This window comes from Saccopteryx bilineata, chromosome 3 (assembly GCF_036850765.1).
Source record: "Saccopteryx bilineata isolate mSacBil1 chromosome 3, mSacBil1_pri_phased_curated, whole genome shotgun sequence".
Lineage (NCBI taxonomy): Eukaryota > Metazoa > Chordata > Mammalia > Chiroptera > Emballonuridae > Saccopteryx > Saccopteryx bilineata.
In genome coordinates, this window is record NC_089492.1 from 303,708,440 (window position 1) to 303,727,546 (window position 19,107).

General features: G+C 38.8%; 1 protein-coding gene across 1 annotated transcript; it reads left to right on the top strand.

The window, feature by feature from the left end:
- The first annotated feature begins 403 nt into the window (after positions 1 to 403).
- Positions 404 to 19,103, top strand: LOC136330157 (zinc finger protein 432-like). The gene is given in 6 exon segments (XM_066266660.1): positions 404 to 440; positions 1,911 to 2,103; positions 3,022 to 3,148; positions 3,435 to 3,530; positions 9,189 to 11,855; positions 18,916 to 19,103. Coding segments are annotated over 5 exon segments (3,093 nt in total). The 5' UTR covers positions 404 to 440; positions 1,911 to 2,088.
- The last annotated feature ends 4 nt before the right edge of the window (positions 19,104 to 19,107 follow it).

Here is a 19,107-nt window from a genome sequence, read left to right on the forward strand (position 1 = left end):
CCTATAAAATACCGCCTCATTTAATATGTAATGTATTGAAATATATAAGTAATTTCTTCTTCACATTATAGGATCTTCTACTCAGATGAATGCATAGATTACAATGAACAATTGCACACTACAGACTGGGGCAAACGTAGGTTTACAGTTGTTAATACATGTAAAACAGTTTATTCTTGTATGTTTCTTTCTGATTGCTGAGAACAGCTTGGCAAGGGGTGTGCTTAAAGGAAGGTGCTGCAGGACTTTAGAAAAACACAAGACACAGCATGGAGAAAAGATGGGTACAGGGGACTCCCAGCCTCTAGGACTGAGGCACAGATCTCTGCAGCCTCATCGTATTTATTCGTTTCTTTACTCATCAAGGAAATTACAGGACCCTGGGTTAAAGTAGCAGAGCACGGATTCTGGCACAGAGGATGATCAACTAATAGTGTCAGGTATGCAGTAAATGGTATAAGGATCAGTTCTTCCTTTAAACAATCTTTTAAAATTATCAACTTTTAGGAATTCTGTGTTCTGGATACTAGTCTTTTAACAATATAAAATTTTGAATAAATGTGTTGACATTCCATTTATTTCTTTATTTATACCTGCATGCCAGTGGTCCTCTAACTGTCCCACCATCATTTCTTGGAAAGTGTACCTTTCTAAATTGAAGTCTGAAACAGTTGTGTGTATATGATTTGTGCAAGGTTTTTTGTGGGATCTCTGTTCTGTTCTATTTATCTGCACGTTTATGCTTTCACAAGTACTATCAATTATGATACGGCATATAAGTGTTGAAATCTTTTGCTGTGGGCCTTGTACACTGGTTGTTTTTTGTCAAAATTGTTCCTGCTATTTTCAGTGTAAAACCCTGCCAAACACTACCTTTACCAGATCAGCTGTAAGATATTTTGATATTTTCTACCCCTAGTTAATTGTGTGATAGACTTCAGTTCTGAAGTGTCTGTACCAAAATGCATGACCATTCTATAATGAGGTAAATTTAGTACAACTCTAAAGATGGATTAATATACAAAATACCTCATCAGTACTCCTGAAATTAATTGAGAACATCATTGAGAAAAATGTGACAAGGAAATGGTCATAGAATAGAGAAAATCATAGAAAAATGGTATCTAAATATAATATTGTGGGTTAAATTGTGCAAAAGAAAATGAATGGTAGTGTAAATACTTGTGAAATCAGTAGAACCTGTGATTGGGGTGCATATTATACCAATGTTCATTTCTCAATTTCACAAATGCACCGTGGTGATATAAAAAGTTCACGTGATGGGAAGCTAAATGAACGTACAATATATGTGATGTTGTTCTAGTAGTCCTTAATGACTTCTATATAAATAAGAAATTTTCCCAAGAGAAGGTTTATTATGAATAGGTTTAACCTATGCAAGTTATATCTTAATAAAATTGAAAAATGAACCAGTTATGATCTAATTTTATTTTACCTTCTCATAAACATTTTCCTATTACAAGATGTTTATGCATAGCTGTATGTAAGTAATTATAAGTGGGTGTAATAAATTATGGGTGGACAGGTAGGAAGTTAACTAGAGTCATATAAAGGTATGCATTAACAGAAGGTGTGCATTAAAGTGGAGGGACACATGGAAGCTCTTTCTGAAGCTTGCTGCTGCCTTTCCCCACCCCTTCTTATTCCTCTCAAGGTGTCTCTCTCTGTGTTCCTAAACTCCCAAGATCCCCCTTTCTTTTTTGCCTCTGTAACTTGTTTCCTGAAGTCCATTGTTTTGATGGCTTACTTCTACCTCTGTTTTTTTCTAAATAAACCTTTTCTAGGCCCTTGTCAGTTTGCTCAGATAGTTAAGAGCATTGTGAAGAGGGTGAGTGCATCTGGGCCCAGAGGAAATGTACCAGTCACTGAATTTTCTCCTCAATCCACAGGTCCTGACTCCCTGGAGCAATAAAATCACTAGGATCTAAAAGACACAGAATTGGGTGTTAGCATCTCTGGCAACACATTCAACTGAAGACAGGTTTCTGAGTTGAAACTTAGAGCAGACTCACAAAACACCAACAGAAACACTGTCTATTGCAAGGTTTTTTCCAACAATAGAAGAAAATGATCCTGGCTCAGGTGATTTTGGGTTTTTTCCTTCTCTTTATTTTTATTGATTTTAATTTGTGTTTACATAGATTCTCGTTTAGCCTCGTATGCATCCCCCCTCTACAGTATTTCCCTCAACATCTCCCGAGTCTCTCCCCGTTGCGCCCTCCCCCCTTCTCTTCTGGTTTATCTCATCCTATCATTTCTTCTCTTGAGAGAGAGAGGGGGCATAGAATAGACAGGAAGGATAAGAGATGAGAAGCATCCACTTGTAGTTGAGACAGTTTAGCTGTTTATTGATTACTTCTCATAATTACCTAGTCCATAAAGAAGGTCTTAATCCAAGCCAGTTACCTTCTGCTCAGGTCAACGATCTTAAACTCAAGTCAGGAACCTTGGGCTTTAAGCCAGCAGCCATGAAATCATTTCAATGATCTTACAGGCTGGCTACCCCACACCAGAACTGGTGAGCATGGGTGCTGAAAGCAGAGACCTGAGAATTTTGAACCTGAATCCACAGGTCTCAGGTTGATGTTATCTCCACTCCTTCACTGCCTAAGTACGCATTTGTGTTTATCCTTTTTTTTCTTAATGGATTGTAGAGGTGTATAAAAAACTATGTCACAGTACACAATCTTGTGATCAGATAAATCCATAGATGACTGCACAATTGCAGACTACAGAGTTTGGCAAATATAAGTTGCAGTTGTTATGTGTGAAACAATTTATTCTTGTATGATTTTTTATGATTGTATTTTTGATATGCACAATTGGAAACCAACTTTTACCCCAACTTGTAACTTACTAGGCATGTGATTATTCAGTTGTATAATAAAATGAAATTTCTTTCACTCTACAGATGCATAATATGAAGTGAAAATGGGAAATAACATTTATTTTACCCATCAAAAGCATATCACAACTTTAAACAGCACAGTGTTGTTTCAGGAATGCCTGACTTTTCACGATGTGGCCGTGAACTTCACCTGGGAGGAGTGGCAGCTCCTGGACCTCAATCAGAAGGACCTGTTCCGGGACGTGATGTTGGAGAACTACAGCAACCTGGTGTCAGTGGGTGAGGACAGCTCCCCTGTGTCACTTATAAGTTGCCTTTTGGTGGCTGTTATCCCTTAGTTGCTTAACTCTTCTGAATAACTACAGTTCTCTGAAAAGGAAGAACCTTAGATTCTTCCATTACCTCAGACAAGAAGATATAACATTCTGCTTCCTGAGACAAAAGGCTTTGTGTTACAGGTGTGAATCATGTTCATTTCTTAAAGTGTAACATTCTTCATTCATCTTGACAGACCACAGCCCACTTCAGTATGTTTAACTCTTCTGTCATTTTTTCCTCTGAGCAGGGCATCAATCCGCCAAACCAGATGCACTTTCCAAGTTGGAGCGAGGGGAAGAAGCATGGACAGTAGGTGATGAACCACAGCAAGTAGTCTGTCCAGGTAAGTGACAAGCACCCAGGGGGTTGGAGGCTTAATGGTTGGAAGTCATACTCTAGTCACAGGACACATCAGACCTTTAACATTGGATGAAGAAACCAAACCACCCCTTCACCTATGGGAATCCTTTTTATTTGTAGAAATTTAGAGGGAAACATATCCCTTTTTTCTCATTGAGTACATAAAATAGGTGTCATTTCTCAAATGACACCTATTTTATGTACATCTTAGTTTTCTTTGTGTACTTTTTTTTAATAGCACTCCATATTTTACTCTCTGGCCATGCCCACTGGGTCTCAGCTTGTGTTACACCCTCTTCCTCTGTGAAATTCCATGTTTTGGGCCACTTTGGAATGACAGAACTATGAATTCATCACAGTTTTGTTACTACTGCCTTGTATGGAGATAGTGATTTTCTTCTATAAAATCCATCCACATGTTGGAAGCTGTGTCGCCATGATAGTCGGGTTTTCATTGTGCATTTATGTCATTTTTCGCCTCCCTTCTCCAGCTTTTTTCATACTCAGTTCTCATCACTGTTAAACCTTTCCTCAGTTCCCATCATTGAACCTATTTCTGTTCCCGTGAAATGGACTCACATTCTGTCGTAACCCTCGTTGTTGTCTAATGTGCGCTTCCTTCCTGTGCATTCTACTCACTGTCATGGCAGCCAGCCTCCAACTTCCCATTTTCTGTGAGAGTGAGAATCACCATCCCTTCATCCTTTTTGAACTTTAGAATTCAACACTAGACTTTTTAAATTTCATGTTCTAGCATCACCTAGGATGTTTGCTACATTCTGAGCTTGTTTTGTTTTACTTATGTTTTTCTGTGTAGCTCTCTTTTATATTCCTGTAACATTTCATATAATGAACATGAATAGACCTTGTTAACATGCCACATGAGGTCTTGCTCAAACTAGTACAACTTATTTGTGCTTCAAGTGCCATCCTTCCCAGGTTTCCTAAATCAGATTTCTTCATGAGATTTTTTTTGCTGCCTTTGTTTTCCTAAAGCTTCTGATTTTACATCAGATTTAAGGGTTTTATTTATTTTAATTCACCTGTGAATCGATTTAGCCCCTTAAATAAATAGCTAATTAGTTTTTACTTTATTCATTTAGTTGTACAACCATCACTGTTATAACAGTCAATTTTTGGACTTTTTCTGTACACATTTTCATGGTGCTTTTTTATATTTATAGTTTTGTAGCAGCTTTCAAAATTGGAAAGAGTGAATTCTCTGAGTCTGTTCTTATCTTTCAAGATCATTTTGAGGCCCTGGCCGGTTGACTCAGAGGTAGAGCATCGCCCCGGCATGTGAAGGTCCTGGGTTCCATTCTTTCTCAGGGCACACAAGAGAAGCATCCATCATCTTCTCCACCCTTCCCCCTTTCCTTTTTCTCTCTCTTTTTCCCTCCCACAGCCAAGGCTCCATTGCAGCATGTGGTCCCGGGTGCTGAGGATTGCTCCCTGGCTTCCACCTCAGGTGTTAGAATTGCTCTAGTTGCAAAGGAGCAATCTCCCAGGGGGGCAGAGCATTGCTCCCTACTGGGCATTCCACGTGGATCCTGGTCAGGCACATGCAGGAGTCTGTCTCTCTGCCTCCTTAATTCCCACTTCAGAAAAGTACAAAAAATATATACAGATCATTTAAACATCTGGGTTTTTCTTCATTTTCAATAAAAAATTTTAAATCAGCTTGTCAATTTCTGCAAAACTAACCAGCTAGTGTTTCAATAGTGATTACATCTGTCTCATTCTGTAGTAATTTTTTCTGCAACATACTCTTCATACTAATCCAGGATTATGAGGTGTTCTTTTGTTTAATTACATCTTTGATTACTTCCAAGATCAGTTTGTTAGTTTTAGAATAAAATATTTTAGCCTTTATTTATTTTTGTATATGTGTGACAGAGACAGAAAGCTAGAGTGACAGATAAAAACATCCAGGCAGAAAGGGAGAGAGATGAGATGCATCAACTCATTGTGCAGCTCCTTAGTTATTTATTGATTGCTTTCTGGAATGTGCCTGGACTTGGAGGCTGCAGCAGAGCAAGTGACTCCTTGCTATGGACATACACCATGGGCTCAAACCAGCTTCCCTGGTGTCATGTCTGTGATACCATTTTCAAGCCAGTGACCTCACTAAAAACATTGGCGTTTTGAACCTAGGTCCTTGGTGTTCCATTTCAACGCTCTATTTCCTCACCACTGTCTTGTCAGGCTAGCCTTTTCTAAATCGCACACCTGTGTGATTTTCTTCTTTGTTATGCAGAAATTGGAATTGTTTTCTTAATTTAATTTATTATTGCTGGAATTTTAAAATAATATTACCTTCCCATCAATTTCTGATAACACTAAGTGCCCGATAATTACTTCCAAGTTTCCTGTCATATAAAATGGCAGCTTCACCTGCAGTGACCTTTGTGATATACTGTCATCTTGATTAGACAGTTTGTCGTCTTCTAAAAGACTTTAATATGTTTCATAACTGTGATTTCTGCCTGTATGATATGATTGCTTTATGGTTTGTTTGTTTTTTTACAATGACAGAGAATCAGAGAGAGGCATAGATAGGGACAGACAGGAACAGAGAGAGATGAGAAGCATCAGTCATCAGTTTTTCATTTCAACACCTTAGTTGTTCATTGATTGCTTTCTTATACGTGTCTTGACCATGGGCTTTCAACAGACCGAGTAACTTCTTGCTCAAGCCAGCGACCTTGGGTCCAAGCTTGTGAGCTTTGCTCAAACCAGGTCTTCTGCATCCCAGTCCAATGTTCTATCCACTGTGCCACTGTGTAGTCAGGCTGTTTTATGTTTTTAAACTTGAGTTTTCACTGACCAGGCGATTATGCAGTGATTAGAGCATCGAACTGGGACACAGAGGACCCAGGTTTGAGAACCCAAGGTTGCCAGCTTGAGCATGGGTTCATCTGGTGTTAGCAAAACTCAACAGCTTTAAACTAAGATTACTGGCTTGAGCAAGGGGTCACTCGATCTGCTATAGTCCCTCGTTCAGTGCATAGATGAGAAAGCAATCACTGAAAAACTACGGTGTTGCAATGAAGAATTGATGCTTCTTATCTCTCTGCCTTCCTGTCTGTCTGTCCCTATATATCCCTTTCTCTGACTCTATCTCTGCTTCTTTAGGAAAAAAACCCAAATAACTTGAATTTTGAGCCTCACCTGTGGTGTCCCACTAGGTAAAGCCCCCACCAGGAACACTAAGGTTGCCAGCTGGTAAACCGCAGGGTTGACTGGTCAACTTGTGCAAGTTGATGCTCCCTGCTCCTCACACGTCTCTGTCTCTCCCTCTTCTCTAAAATGCATTAAGTCTAAAAATAAAATATAAACCTGTGTTTACAGCCTGACCTGTCGTGATTCAATGGATAGAGAAGTGATGTAGAATGCAGAGGTTGCCAATTTGAAGCCCTGGAGTTGCAGGATTAAGGGAGAAGTGGCAAGGAATAAAAAACTAAAGTTAAGCAACTATTAGTCAATACTTTTTGCCTCACACTAGCTCTCATCTCTCTATGTCCTATGAGAGACATATCTTTTTTTTAATCTCAATTTAATAAGAGGAGGGGAAGCAGAGACAGACTCCCACATGCACCCCAAATGGTGATCCATGTGGCAAGCCCACTAGGGGGTGATGCTCTCTACACCTGGAACCCTTGCTCTCTTGTCATCAGAGCCATTTTTTAGTGCCCAAGGTGAAAGTCATGGAGTCATCCTCAGTGCCCCAGGCCAACTTGCTCCAATCGAGCCATGGCTGTAGGAAAGGAGGGAAAGAGAGAATAAAGTGAGAGGGGAAGGTGGATGGATGGAAAAGCAGATGGGCACTTCACCTGTGTACCCTGATCTGGAATGGCACCCAGGATATTCACACACCTGGCTGATGCTGTAACACTGAACCAACCAGCCAGTGTTATTCTTACATTATTATTTATATATCTTCCCATAATAGCAGTTGTAAACCTAATTTTGCCCCACCCATATTTTCTGATAATCTCCACTGTTTAGGTTTCCATTGTATCTTTTTTTACTATTTTTCATAGACTGATTGCCTTTACTTCCTAGCTTCAGGTTTCTTCCTCTAGGTAGTTACTAAACTGGGTGTCCTCAAAATTAATTCAGTTATGATACTATGTACTGAGAACTAGTGTTAGAACCTATGAGTTAAGAATTAAGTTCCACAAGACGTCTTCACTTTTTACGTCAATTTCTGTGTCTGCATTATAACCTGTGCTTCTGACCAGTTGGATAAGTTGGAGGTTCTAAAAACCCTTCCTTGAATTCAGTTAATTTCCAGAGCAGTGCTAATATTTTCTCATTTATTTTAAAGGAGATATATGAATTAGTACGTAAGTCAAGGTCTGAAGTATTCCTGAATACAGGAGTTTCTCTGTCCATGGAACTGAGATGAGCCATACATCAGACAAAAGAATGTATTCACTAACCCAAAAGCTGATCAGATATTAAAATGATTTTCGTAAACCTTGTTGCTCTAGGCCATCTATTCTGTCCTAGAAGACAGTTGATGGGGCTGAAGGTAAACATTCCACACTGTGGTCCTTCTGGTAACTAGTTGCATGCTGAGGCCATGTAGAAACTTGTGCTTAGTCTCCTCAGTAGCATACACCCAGCTTTTTTTGAAATATTCTTTTATGGAGAATAAATATAATCTTCTTACTTCTGAAATTACGAGGGTTATACAAACTCAGTGTCCGGAAAAAATTCACCTTGTCTTCACTAATCCCAATAAAAAGACCAGTGTCCCGACATTCTGTGTCCTGCAATCTTATTCTCATCAGACTAGCACATTCTGTATCCTGGTTGCATCCAGGTTGGTTCTGTATTTAGCCTTGGAATCCATATGGATGCCAGTAGTAGGTCCGCCTGTGTGACTTTTTAGGATTCCATGGCTGGTTGTAGAATTTGTGAATGAATGAGGTGGCCACATTTTCAAAGCAAGAGAACAGCCACGTGAAGGCATTTCTTTTCCCTAGTACCATCTTGAGGATATGTTAAAATCCTGTAGTAATACCCCTCACTAGCATAATCTCAGCAGTTATCAAAAGGAATTGTTTTGGCCCTGGCTGGTGACCCAGTGGATAGTGTTGGCCCAGCATATGCATGCCCCAATTCGATTCCTGGTCAGGGCACACATGAGAAGTAACCATCTGCTTCCCTTCCCCATCCTCTACTCCTTTTGTCCTTTCTCTTTCCCTTTCACAGGCAGTGTCTCAGTTTGTTCCAGCATGGCCCCAGGAGTTCAGGATGACTTTGTCAGTGAGCATTTCCCTGAGATACTAAAAATAGCTCCTTACTTTGACATCGGATTCACATGCGGTTGCCATGTGGATCCATGTCAGAGCACATGCAAGTATATCTCATTTTTTTCATGTCTTACCCTAAAATAAGTAACAGAAAAAAATAATGATGAAACAAGTTTTTAAAACAAAATATGCTTTTATTACTTAGGAAATGTAGAGATTTACAGGCTGTGTCTAGAATGTGGATGACTCTTAAGTTAATTTCCTTTATTTTACAACCCGTGGGGTATCACTAGAATACTTTACAATGTTATAACTAATTTTAATTTCAAACTAAGATTGTGAAAGATTATAGAATAATTTACTGTTCTCTTTCCTAGAATTCAAGAAAGTTAATGTGCCTTTGCAAAGTCCCTTTCAAAGCCCACCCATTGCAAAGAGTGAAGAAGAATACTATGAACATGATATGTTTGCAAATATTGTTAATCAAAGACAAAGCCAGTCTATATTGAGGCAACACTGCGATACGTTGGAGATATATGGAAAACCTTTAAAATCAAAGTTAAGGTTTAAAAACCAAACAGGAAATTTCAATTTAAAGAACTCTGATTTCTTCCATGCTGATGGGACATCTATTCCATGTCATAACCATGAACTAATTTACACTAAAATTGGGTTGCATTCCAGTCCCAAATCCATTGAAAATATGTCTCAGGTCACTCAGCAACAAAGAACTGACAATGAAGAGGAAGCCCTCACATGCACTGAATGTGGGATAACTATTGTCGAGATGGCTCAGCTCACTGATTATCAGAGAGTTCTTAGTGGAGATAAATCTTATAAATGCAGTCTGTGTCAGAAAGCCTTCTCCAGAAAATCCAGTCAGAAAGTTCATACAGGTCTAAATCAGAGTGAATACAATATATGTAATAAAACTTTCAGTAAATCACAGCTGAATATATATCAGAAAACTCATGCAGGAAAGAAACCTTACACATATAATGAATGTAGGAAAGGTTACATTTACAAGTGTCAGCTCAGCAATCCTCAGAGAACTCATACCGGAGAGAAGCCATATGTATGCAGGGAGTGTGAGAAAGGCTTTATAGAGAAGAGAAATCTGATTATACATCAAAGGACTCATACAGGTCAAAAGCCATATGTATGCAGTGAATGTGGGAAAGCCTTTACAGTGAATAGTCAGCTGATTACACATCAAAAGACTCATACCAGAGAGAAACCATATGTATGCAGTGATTGTGGAAAAAGCTTTCCAGGGAAGAGAAATCTGATTATACATCAAAGGACTCATACCAGAGAGAAGCCTTATGTATGCAATGAATGTGGGAAAGGCTGTACAATGAAGAGTCAACTGATTATACATCAAAGGACTCATACTGGAGAGAAGCCATATGTATGCAGTGAGTGTGAAAAAAGCTTTTCAGAGAAGAGAAATATGATTATACATCAAAGGACTCATACTGGAGAAAAGCCTTATGTATGCAGTGAATGTATGAAAGGTTTTACAGTGAAGACTCAACTGATTATACATCAAAGAACTCATACCGGAGAGAAGCCTTATGTATGCACTGACTGTAGGAAAGGCTTTACAGTCAAGAGTCAACTGATAAAACATCAAAGTACTCATACCGGTGACAAGCCTTATGTATGCAGTGACTGTGGGAAAGGCTTTACAGTCAAGAGTCAACTGATAAAACATCAAAGGACTCATACTGGTGACAAGCCTTATGTATGCAGTGACTGTGGGAAAGGCTTTACAGTCAAGAGTCAACTGATAAAACATCAAAGGACTCATACTGGAGAGAAGCCATATGTATGCAGTGAGTGTGGAAAAGGCTTTTTAGAGAAGAGCAATCTGGTTATACATCAAAGGACTCATACTGGAGAGAAGCCATATGTATGTAGTGCATGTGGGAAAGCGTTTACAGTTAAGAGTAACCTGATTATACATCAAAGGACTCATACAGGAGAGAAGCCGTATGTATGCAGTGAATGTGGGAAAGGCTTTATAGTGAAGAGTCGCCTGATTAGACATCAAAGAACTCATACCAGAGAGAAGGCATATGTATGCAGTGAGTGTGGAAAAGGCTTTCCAGAGAAGAGGAATCTGAGTATACATCAAAAGACCCATACTGGAGAGAAGCCTTATGTATGCAGTGACTGTGGGAAGGGCTTTACACTGAATTGTTACCTGATTAGACATCAAAGGACTCATACCAGAGTGAAGCCTTATCTATGCAGTGAATGTGGAAAAGGCTTTACAGTGAAGACTCAATTGATTATACATCAAAGGAATCATACTGGAGAGAAGCCATATGTATGCAGTGAGTGTGGAAAAGGCTTTCCAGAGACGAGGAAGCTGATTCTACATCAAAGGACTCATAGAAGAGAGGGACCTTATGTATGCAGTGAGTATGGGAAAGGCTGTACAATGAAGAGGCAACTGATTGTACATCAAAGGTCTCATACCGGAGAGAAGCCATCTGTATGCCGTGAGTGTGGAAAAGGCTTTCCAGAGAAGAATAATCTGATTAAACACCAGCGGACTCATACAGGAGAGAAGCCATATGTATGTAGTGAGTGTGGAAAAGGCTTTCTAGAGAAGGGGAATCTGATTATACATCAAAGGACTCATACTGGAGAGAAGCCTTATGTATGCAATGAGTGTGGGAAAGGCTTTACACTGAATTGTCACCTGGTTATACATCAGAGGACTCATACCGGTGAGAAGCCATATGTATGCAGTGAGTGTGGAAAAGGCTTTCCAGAGAAGAGGAGTCTGATTAAACACCAGCGGACTCATACAGGAGAGAAGCCATATGTATGCAGTGAGTGTGGAAAAGGCTTTTCACAGAAGGGGAATCTGATTAGACATCAAGGGACTCATACAGGAGAGAAGCACTACGCGTCCAGTGAATGTGGAAAAGATTTCTGAGTGTAGTGCAAACTGATTGTATATTAAAGGACTCATACAGAATAGAATTTCTATGTATGCAGTGTATGTAGGGAAGGTTTTTCTAAGAAGAGTACTCTCACTGGATATCAGCAAGTTCATTTATTTATTTATTTTATTTTTTTTCATTTTTTTCTGAAGCTGGAAACAGGGAGAGACAGTCAGACAGACTCCCGCATGCGCCCGACCGGGATCCACCTGGCACACCCATCATGGGGCGACGCTCTGCCCACCAGGGGGCGATGCTCTGCCCATCCTGGGTGTCGCCATATTGCGACCAGAGCCACTCTATCTAGCGCCTGAGGCAGAGGCCACAGAGCCATCCCCAGCGCCCGGGCCATCTTTGCTCCAATGGAGCCTTGGCTGCGGGAGGGGAAGAGAGAGACAGAGAGGAAAGTGCGGCGGAGGGGTGGAGAAGCAAATGGGCGCTTCTCCTGTGTGCCCTGGCCGGGAATCGAACCCGGGTCCTCCGCACGCTAGGCCGACGCTCTACCGCTGAGCCAACCGGCCAGGGCAGCAAGTTCATTTATTAATAAAACAATTACTCTGCACGAAAAGTGGAAAAGGCTTCCCCATATAGACTATATATACATGTATCCAAGTTCAAGCAGAGGAGCTATGCAGATGCAGTGATTATCATGAAGCCTTTTTAAAAAAAGATTTTAGTGTTTTGAATCACATAGTGATTAGCTGTGCTAGAGTGGAGTCAGAAACTAACTTCTAGCAGTTTCTTATATGTGCCAGAAAAAGCCATACCAGGGCTTTCAAACCAGCATTCTTATTATCTCTGCTTCCTGAATTTCTCATAGTTGTCTCTGCTTCTGTTTTCTGTGTATCCATAAATACCTGTAGGTACTGGGGCTTCAAACTGTACATATGAAACCTTTTATGGAATCAGGAGGCAGTGTTCCCTAGTTCGTCAGTGCACTTTATCTGGTCTCAGAGTAGTTCCTGTCTTAACACCAGGTTCTTGTAACCATCACAACAAGAGAAATTTTTAAAGGCTTTTTTTTTTCAGCAAAAACCTTCATATTTTTCATTCATGGTAACATTCTTTTGGCAGGTATCCTTTTTAGATTATCAGTATTACCTAGTGAAATACACTAAATACATTCATAGGACTCTCTGTCTCCTGTTTCTGGCACAGCTCCTGACACCTTTATCAATTCCTAAGTGACAAAAGAACCAATAGCATCTTTTGTTATATTGAGGTGACTGATTTGAATTTAAAGCTCTACCACACACATCCAGAGGGGCAGGTGTCTAGAAATAGCGTAAATAAATTATACCTATTGAGAAGCCACCAGAAAATAAAGACCCTAGAAGAGGGATTTCATAGAGCTTCTAGGTGGGTGAACACATCCCAGAGGTGGAAGTGTAATGTACCCAAACCACATTGGGAGACAAGCTCCTGTCCTTGGGACCTCCCAGACCTTGAGCTGTATATCACTTCATGTTGCTGTTCACCTATAATTTTTATGATCCCCTTTAATAAAGATAATACATTATTGATTTTGTTTAGTGATGAGGGTCACTCTGGGAAATCAGTTGAACCAGAGGAGGGATTGTTGGAACATCCATTTGAAACCGGATCAAAAGTTGTAGGTGACTTGGAGAGCTACTTGATTTCTTTTGCTTCTGAAGTGACCTGGAAGCAGTGTGTACACTGAGCCATTTCCTATGGGATTTCATACTATTGGGTAACAATGTAAATTTTATGGCACACAGGTGGTGTGTAAATTTTTAATGTGGAGCATCCCTTTACCCGAAGAAACACATGTTGGGTGACCAGGAGTATTGTGAGTGTGGCAGTAGTGAGAGTAGAGAAACCAAAAAGGAGGACTGCACTGCATGTGTTTTAATAGTGGACCTCAATTAATTTTAAACTAGCATCCAGCCCAAAGGTCTTTGGATTCTTTTTTTTTTTTTTTTTTTTTGTGGCAGTGACAGTCAAAGGGAGGGACAGATAGGGACAAACAGGAAGGGAGAGTGATGAAAAACAACTTATTTGTTTCGGTTTCTTAGTTGTCCATTCATTGATTTCTCATATGTGCTTAGACTGAGGGTGGGGGGCTACAGAAGTCCGAGTGACCCCTTGCTCAAACCAGCTACCTTGAGTTTTCAACCCGAGTACTCTACATCCCAATCCTATGCTTTATCTACTGTTCCACCACCTGGTCAGGCAGTCTTTGGCTTTTTATGTGACATACAGACATCCTCAGACCTTATGGAAATGATTCACCCTTGCTTCTCCCGTGTAATATTTATATTGTCAACTATTCTTTTTAACTAAAGTGATGGACAAAATGCATTCCCTGCCATGTTGCCCTTGGATATATTCCAGCCTGTAATAATTTAAGAAGTTCCTCTGTGCTTGTGACCACCCCATGGGAAGAAAAGTATTTGGAGCCTCAAAGACATTTGTTTTATTTCACCTGACAGTTATAACAAATGTGGTCACACCCATCAAGAAGTTTTTAATACATTCTATGACATCATGAAATTTGTTTCAGGCCAGAACTTGGAATTCCAGAATAGAGCCTGAGACATGGCTACACTGTTCTTCTAGTAACAGGCAAGGAAAAATTTGGAGACAGAGCAACGGATTGGAAGTAGTTATGTACTAGTGTTCAGTTTCTAGGTGCTGCCAATGAGGCTTCAGAACCTCGATGTCTTGTGAGCAGGAGTCACTGGATCCTCAGTGAAGGGCCTGTGAGTTTGGTGAAGTAGGAATACATATGAATTGTCATTTGGGGATTTATGTGGATTTAGACTCTGAAGAGCTAGGCATCAGTGTGTTTCTTGATTAAGCCGTATTCTGCAGAGATTAACAACTGAACATTTGAAGGTCAAGGCTTAAGGTCTCCATGTCAATTATGTTTAGGCTTGTTGATGGAAAACTGCCATGTGTGTAGCATGAACCCTGTTTGTCTAAGAAATGAATCTAATTTCATTTGTTTGAGGAGTGTCAATGTACAAGAATTTGGTAAATTTCAGATTGAATTTGATAACACTGGAGTACAAGGTGTGTTTGTGTTTCATGACTTTTTAAAATTTTTTATTTTTAGTGTGGAGAGAAAGAGCGATTCAGAGGAGGGCAGGAGAAGCAGGAAGCATCAACTCCCATATGTGCCTTGACTGGGAAAGCCCAGGGATTCCAAAGTGTAACCTCAGCTTTCCTTGTTGATGCTTTCTCCACTGAGACACCATAGGTCAGGCCTTCAGATCTTAGGAGTCTGAAAGTTTTAGGTTCTATAGCCCTGGAATAGTGGGAGTTTTAAAATATTTTTTTTATCTTTCAGGAAAGTTTCCTTTTCGACATTTTTTTTAAATGAGAGTAGGGATGTTAGAAAGATATACTTCTACGTTCACCACACCAGGATTCACTGTTTGTTGCAATAGTGAAGAGGATAGTTTCCTTAATTTTTCTTTCACACAGATTATTGTTGGTGTACAAAAATGCCTCTGATTTCTGAGTATTAATTTTTTATCCTGCCACCTTGCTGAATCATTTATTGGGTGCAGTATTTTTTTCACTGCGACTTTAGAATTTCCTATGTACAGTATCACATCATCAAGAAATAATGATAGTTTTACTTTTTTTTTCCAATTTGGATGTGTTTCATTTATTCTTGTCTGGTTGCTGATCTCCACATAGACTTCCAGAACTATGTTGAATAAGAGTGGTGAAAGGGGAAAACGCTGTCTTGTTCTGATCTTAAGGGAATTGCTTTTTAATTTTGCCCATTGAGTATGATGTTGACTGAGTCTGTGATAGATGGCCTTTATCATGTTGAGGTATGTTCCCTATATTCTCACTTTGCTGAGAGTTTTGATCATAAGTGGGTGCTGGATTTTATCAAATGCTTTTTCTGCATCTATTGATATTATCATGTGGTTTTCTCCTTCCTTTTGTTTATGGGATGAATGACATTGATTGATTTGCAAATATTGTAACACCCTTGCCTCTACAGAATAAATCACACTTGATCATGATGTATGATTTTTTTCATATATTATTGGATCTGGTTTACTAATATTTTGTTGAGAATTTTAGCATTAAATTCATCAGAGATATTAGTCTGTAGTTTTCTTTCTTTGTGTTGGCTTTGCCTGTTTTTGAATCAGAATTATGCTCGCCTCATAAAAGCAGCTTGTAAGTTTTTGCTCCACTTGAATTTTTTGAAAAAGCTTGAGAACAATAGGAGTTAGTTCTTTGAATGTTGGGTAGAATTTGCCTATGAAGCCATTTGGCCCAGGGCTTTTGTTTGTTGGGAGTTTTTTGATAACTGTTTTAATCTCATTTGTTGAAATCCATCTATTTAGGTTTTCTGATTCTTCCAGATTGATTTTTGAAAGATTTTTCAAAGAATTTGTCCATTTCTCTTAGGTTGTCTAATTTTTTGTCATACACGTCTTCATAGTACTTTCTTACAACTCTTTGTATTTCTGCTGTGTCCATTGTTACTTTTCCACTCTCATTTCTAATTTTATTTATTTGAGTCCTCTTTTTTTTCTTGGTGAGTCTGGCTAAGGGTTCATTGATCTTGTTTACCTTTTCAAAGAACCAGCTCTTAGTTTCATTCATCTTCTGTATTGTTTTTTTTAGACTCTGTCATTTATTTTTATTCTAATCTTTATTATTTCCTTCCTTCTACTTACTCTGGGCTTTACTTGCCATGTTTTTTCTAGTTCTTTTAGTTGCAGGGTTAAGATGTTTATTTGAGCTTTTTCTAGCTCCATAAGGTATACCTGTAATGCTATAAACTTTTTTCTCAGGACTGCTTTTGCTGTGTCCCACAGATTTTAAATTGTTGTATGCTCATTTTCATTTGTTTCAAGGGTATTTTTTATTTCTTTTGTGATCTCAGTGTTAAACCATTTGTTATTTAATAACATGTTGCTTAGTTTCAAATTGTTTGAGTGTTGTTCAGTTTTTCTATTGTAGTTTTCTAGTTTCATGCCATTTTGGTCAGAGAAGATGCTTGATATGATTTCAGTCTTTTAAAATTTGTTGTGACTCATTTTATGCCCTAATATTTGGTCTATCCTAGAGAATATACCGTGAGAACTTGAAAAGAATGTATGTTTTGCTGCTTTAGGGTGAAAGGTTCTGAAGATACCTATTAAATCCAATTCATCTAGTGTGAACCTTAATTCTGCTGTTTGTTTGTTAATTTTCTTTCTTGAGGATTTATCTAGTGATGTTAGTGGGATAGTGAAATCCCTACTATTATAATATTGCTGTTGATCTCATCCTTTATGTTCATCAAAGTCTGCTTTATATACTTAGGTGCTGTTATATTAGGTGCATAGACATTTGTAATGGTTATCTCTTCCTGTTGGATGGATTGCTCCCTTTATCATTATGTAGTGATCTTTTTATTCCTTACTATGGTCTTTTTTTTTTTTTTAGTCTGTTTTGTCACAGATAATTATTGCTACCTCAGTATTTTATTTAATTTTTTTATTTTCTTTGTTCATTTTAGAGAGGAGAGAGAGAGGAAAGAGAGAAAGGGGGAGGAGCAGGAAGCATCAACTCTCATATGTGCTTTGACCAGACAAGTGCGGGGTTTTGAACTGGCGTCCTCAGTGTTTCAGGTTGATGCTTTATCCTCTGTGCCACCTTAGGTCAGGCTACCTCCAGATTTTTAAATTTGTTTTCATTGGTAGGATATATTTTTTCATTTTTTTACTTTCAGTCTATGTGTATATTTGTTTTAGGTGGGCCTCTTTTAGACAGCATATGTACAGGTCCTGTTTTTTTTTTTTTATCCATTCAGCTACCCTGTGTCTTTAGATTGGAGCATTTAATCCATTTACATTTAAGGTTATTGATACGTAGTTTATTGCCATTTTTTTCTTTAAATCTACATTCCTCTTTTACTAGGTCCCCCCCCCTGCTTTGTTCTGTCTATAGCAGGCTTCTTCACATTTCTTGTAGGACTGATTTGGTTTGATTAAATCCTTGAGGTTTGGTTTTGTTTTTTGTTTTTTTGTTTTTTGTCTGGAAAGCTTTGTATTTCTCCTTCAATTTTTTTTTCTTTATTCATTTTTAGAGAGGAGAGAGAGAGGGAAATAGAGAGAGACAGAGAGAGAGAAGGGGGGAGGAGCTGGAAGCATCAACTCCCATATGTGCCTTGACCAGGCAAGCCCAGGGTTTCGAACCGGCGACCTCAGCATTTCCAGGTCGATGCGTTATCCACTGCGCCACCACAGGTCAGGCTCTCCTTCAATTTTAAACAATAGCCTTGCTGGATAAACAATTCATGGTTGTAGGTTCTTGTTCTGTATACCACTGAATATTTACCATTTCCTTCTGGCATTAAGTGTTTCTGTTGAAAAGTTGTATATCATCCTTATAGGGTTTCTGTTGTAGGAGATTGACTATTTTTCTCATACAACTTGTAGTATTCTTTCTTTATCTTTTAGCTTTGGTATTTTGATTATGATGTATCTTGGTGTGGGTCTCTTGGTTCTTTTTTAATGTTTTTTTCCTGCTTTTTGAACCTGTGTGACTCTTTCCTGCAACAATATAGTGAAATTTTCATCTATAATTTCTTCAAACAGGTTCTCTATTTCTTGGTCTTTATCTTCTCCTTCAGGAACCACCTTATGCAGATATTGTTTCTCTTCATGTTACCACAGAGCTCTGTTACAGTTTTCTCAGACTTTTTGATCCTCTTTTATTTTTGCTGTTCTGCTTTTGTGGTTTCACTTATCTTGACTTTTAAGTCACTGATTTGATCATCTGCTTCATCCAGCATCCTGCTTTTAATTCCTTCTAGTGTAGTCTTCATTTCTGATATTATGTTTGTCATTTCTGGTTCTTCTTTATGATTTCTGTGTACTTTTTGATTCTTACGGTTTCTTTATTTAAGTGTTCATTAAGTCCATCCATTGTTGCTTTAAAATCCTTAAGCATCCTAACAATTATTATTTTATACTTTGCATACGTAACTTCATTACTTTCATGTCATCCAGATCTTTTTCTGGGGATTTGTCTTGTTGATTCATATGACTTAAGTTTTTCTGTCTTTTTATTGTTTCTGTTTGTGGCTTGCAGGCTTGTTTCAGTTGTGGTCTCCTTACCTACTACAGCCACTCTGAAGTCTTGATTTGTTTTTTTTCAGTTTACTTTACTCAGCAGTGGGCTTGTTTACTGATCTCAGCAGAGGGCTTATTTGAAATTGTATCCAGGAACACAATGAGTGTGACCTCTGGGAATCTGAAGGTGGGTTTTGCCTGCTGCTCTCCAGGGCCTGGTGCATTCTCAGCTTCAGTAGGGGGAGGTGTATCTCAGATCTTTCTGGAGATCTGAGTTA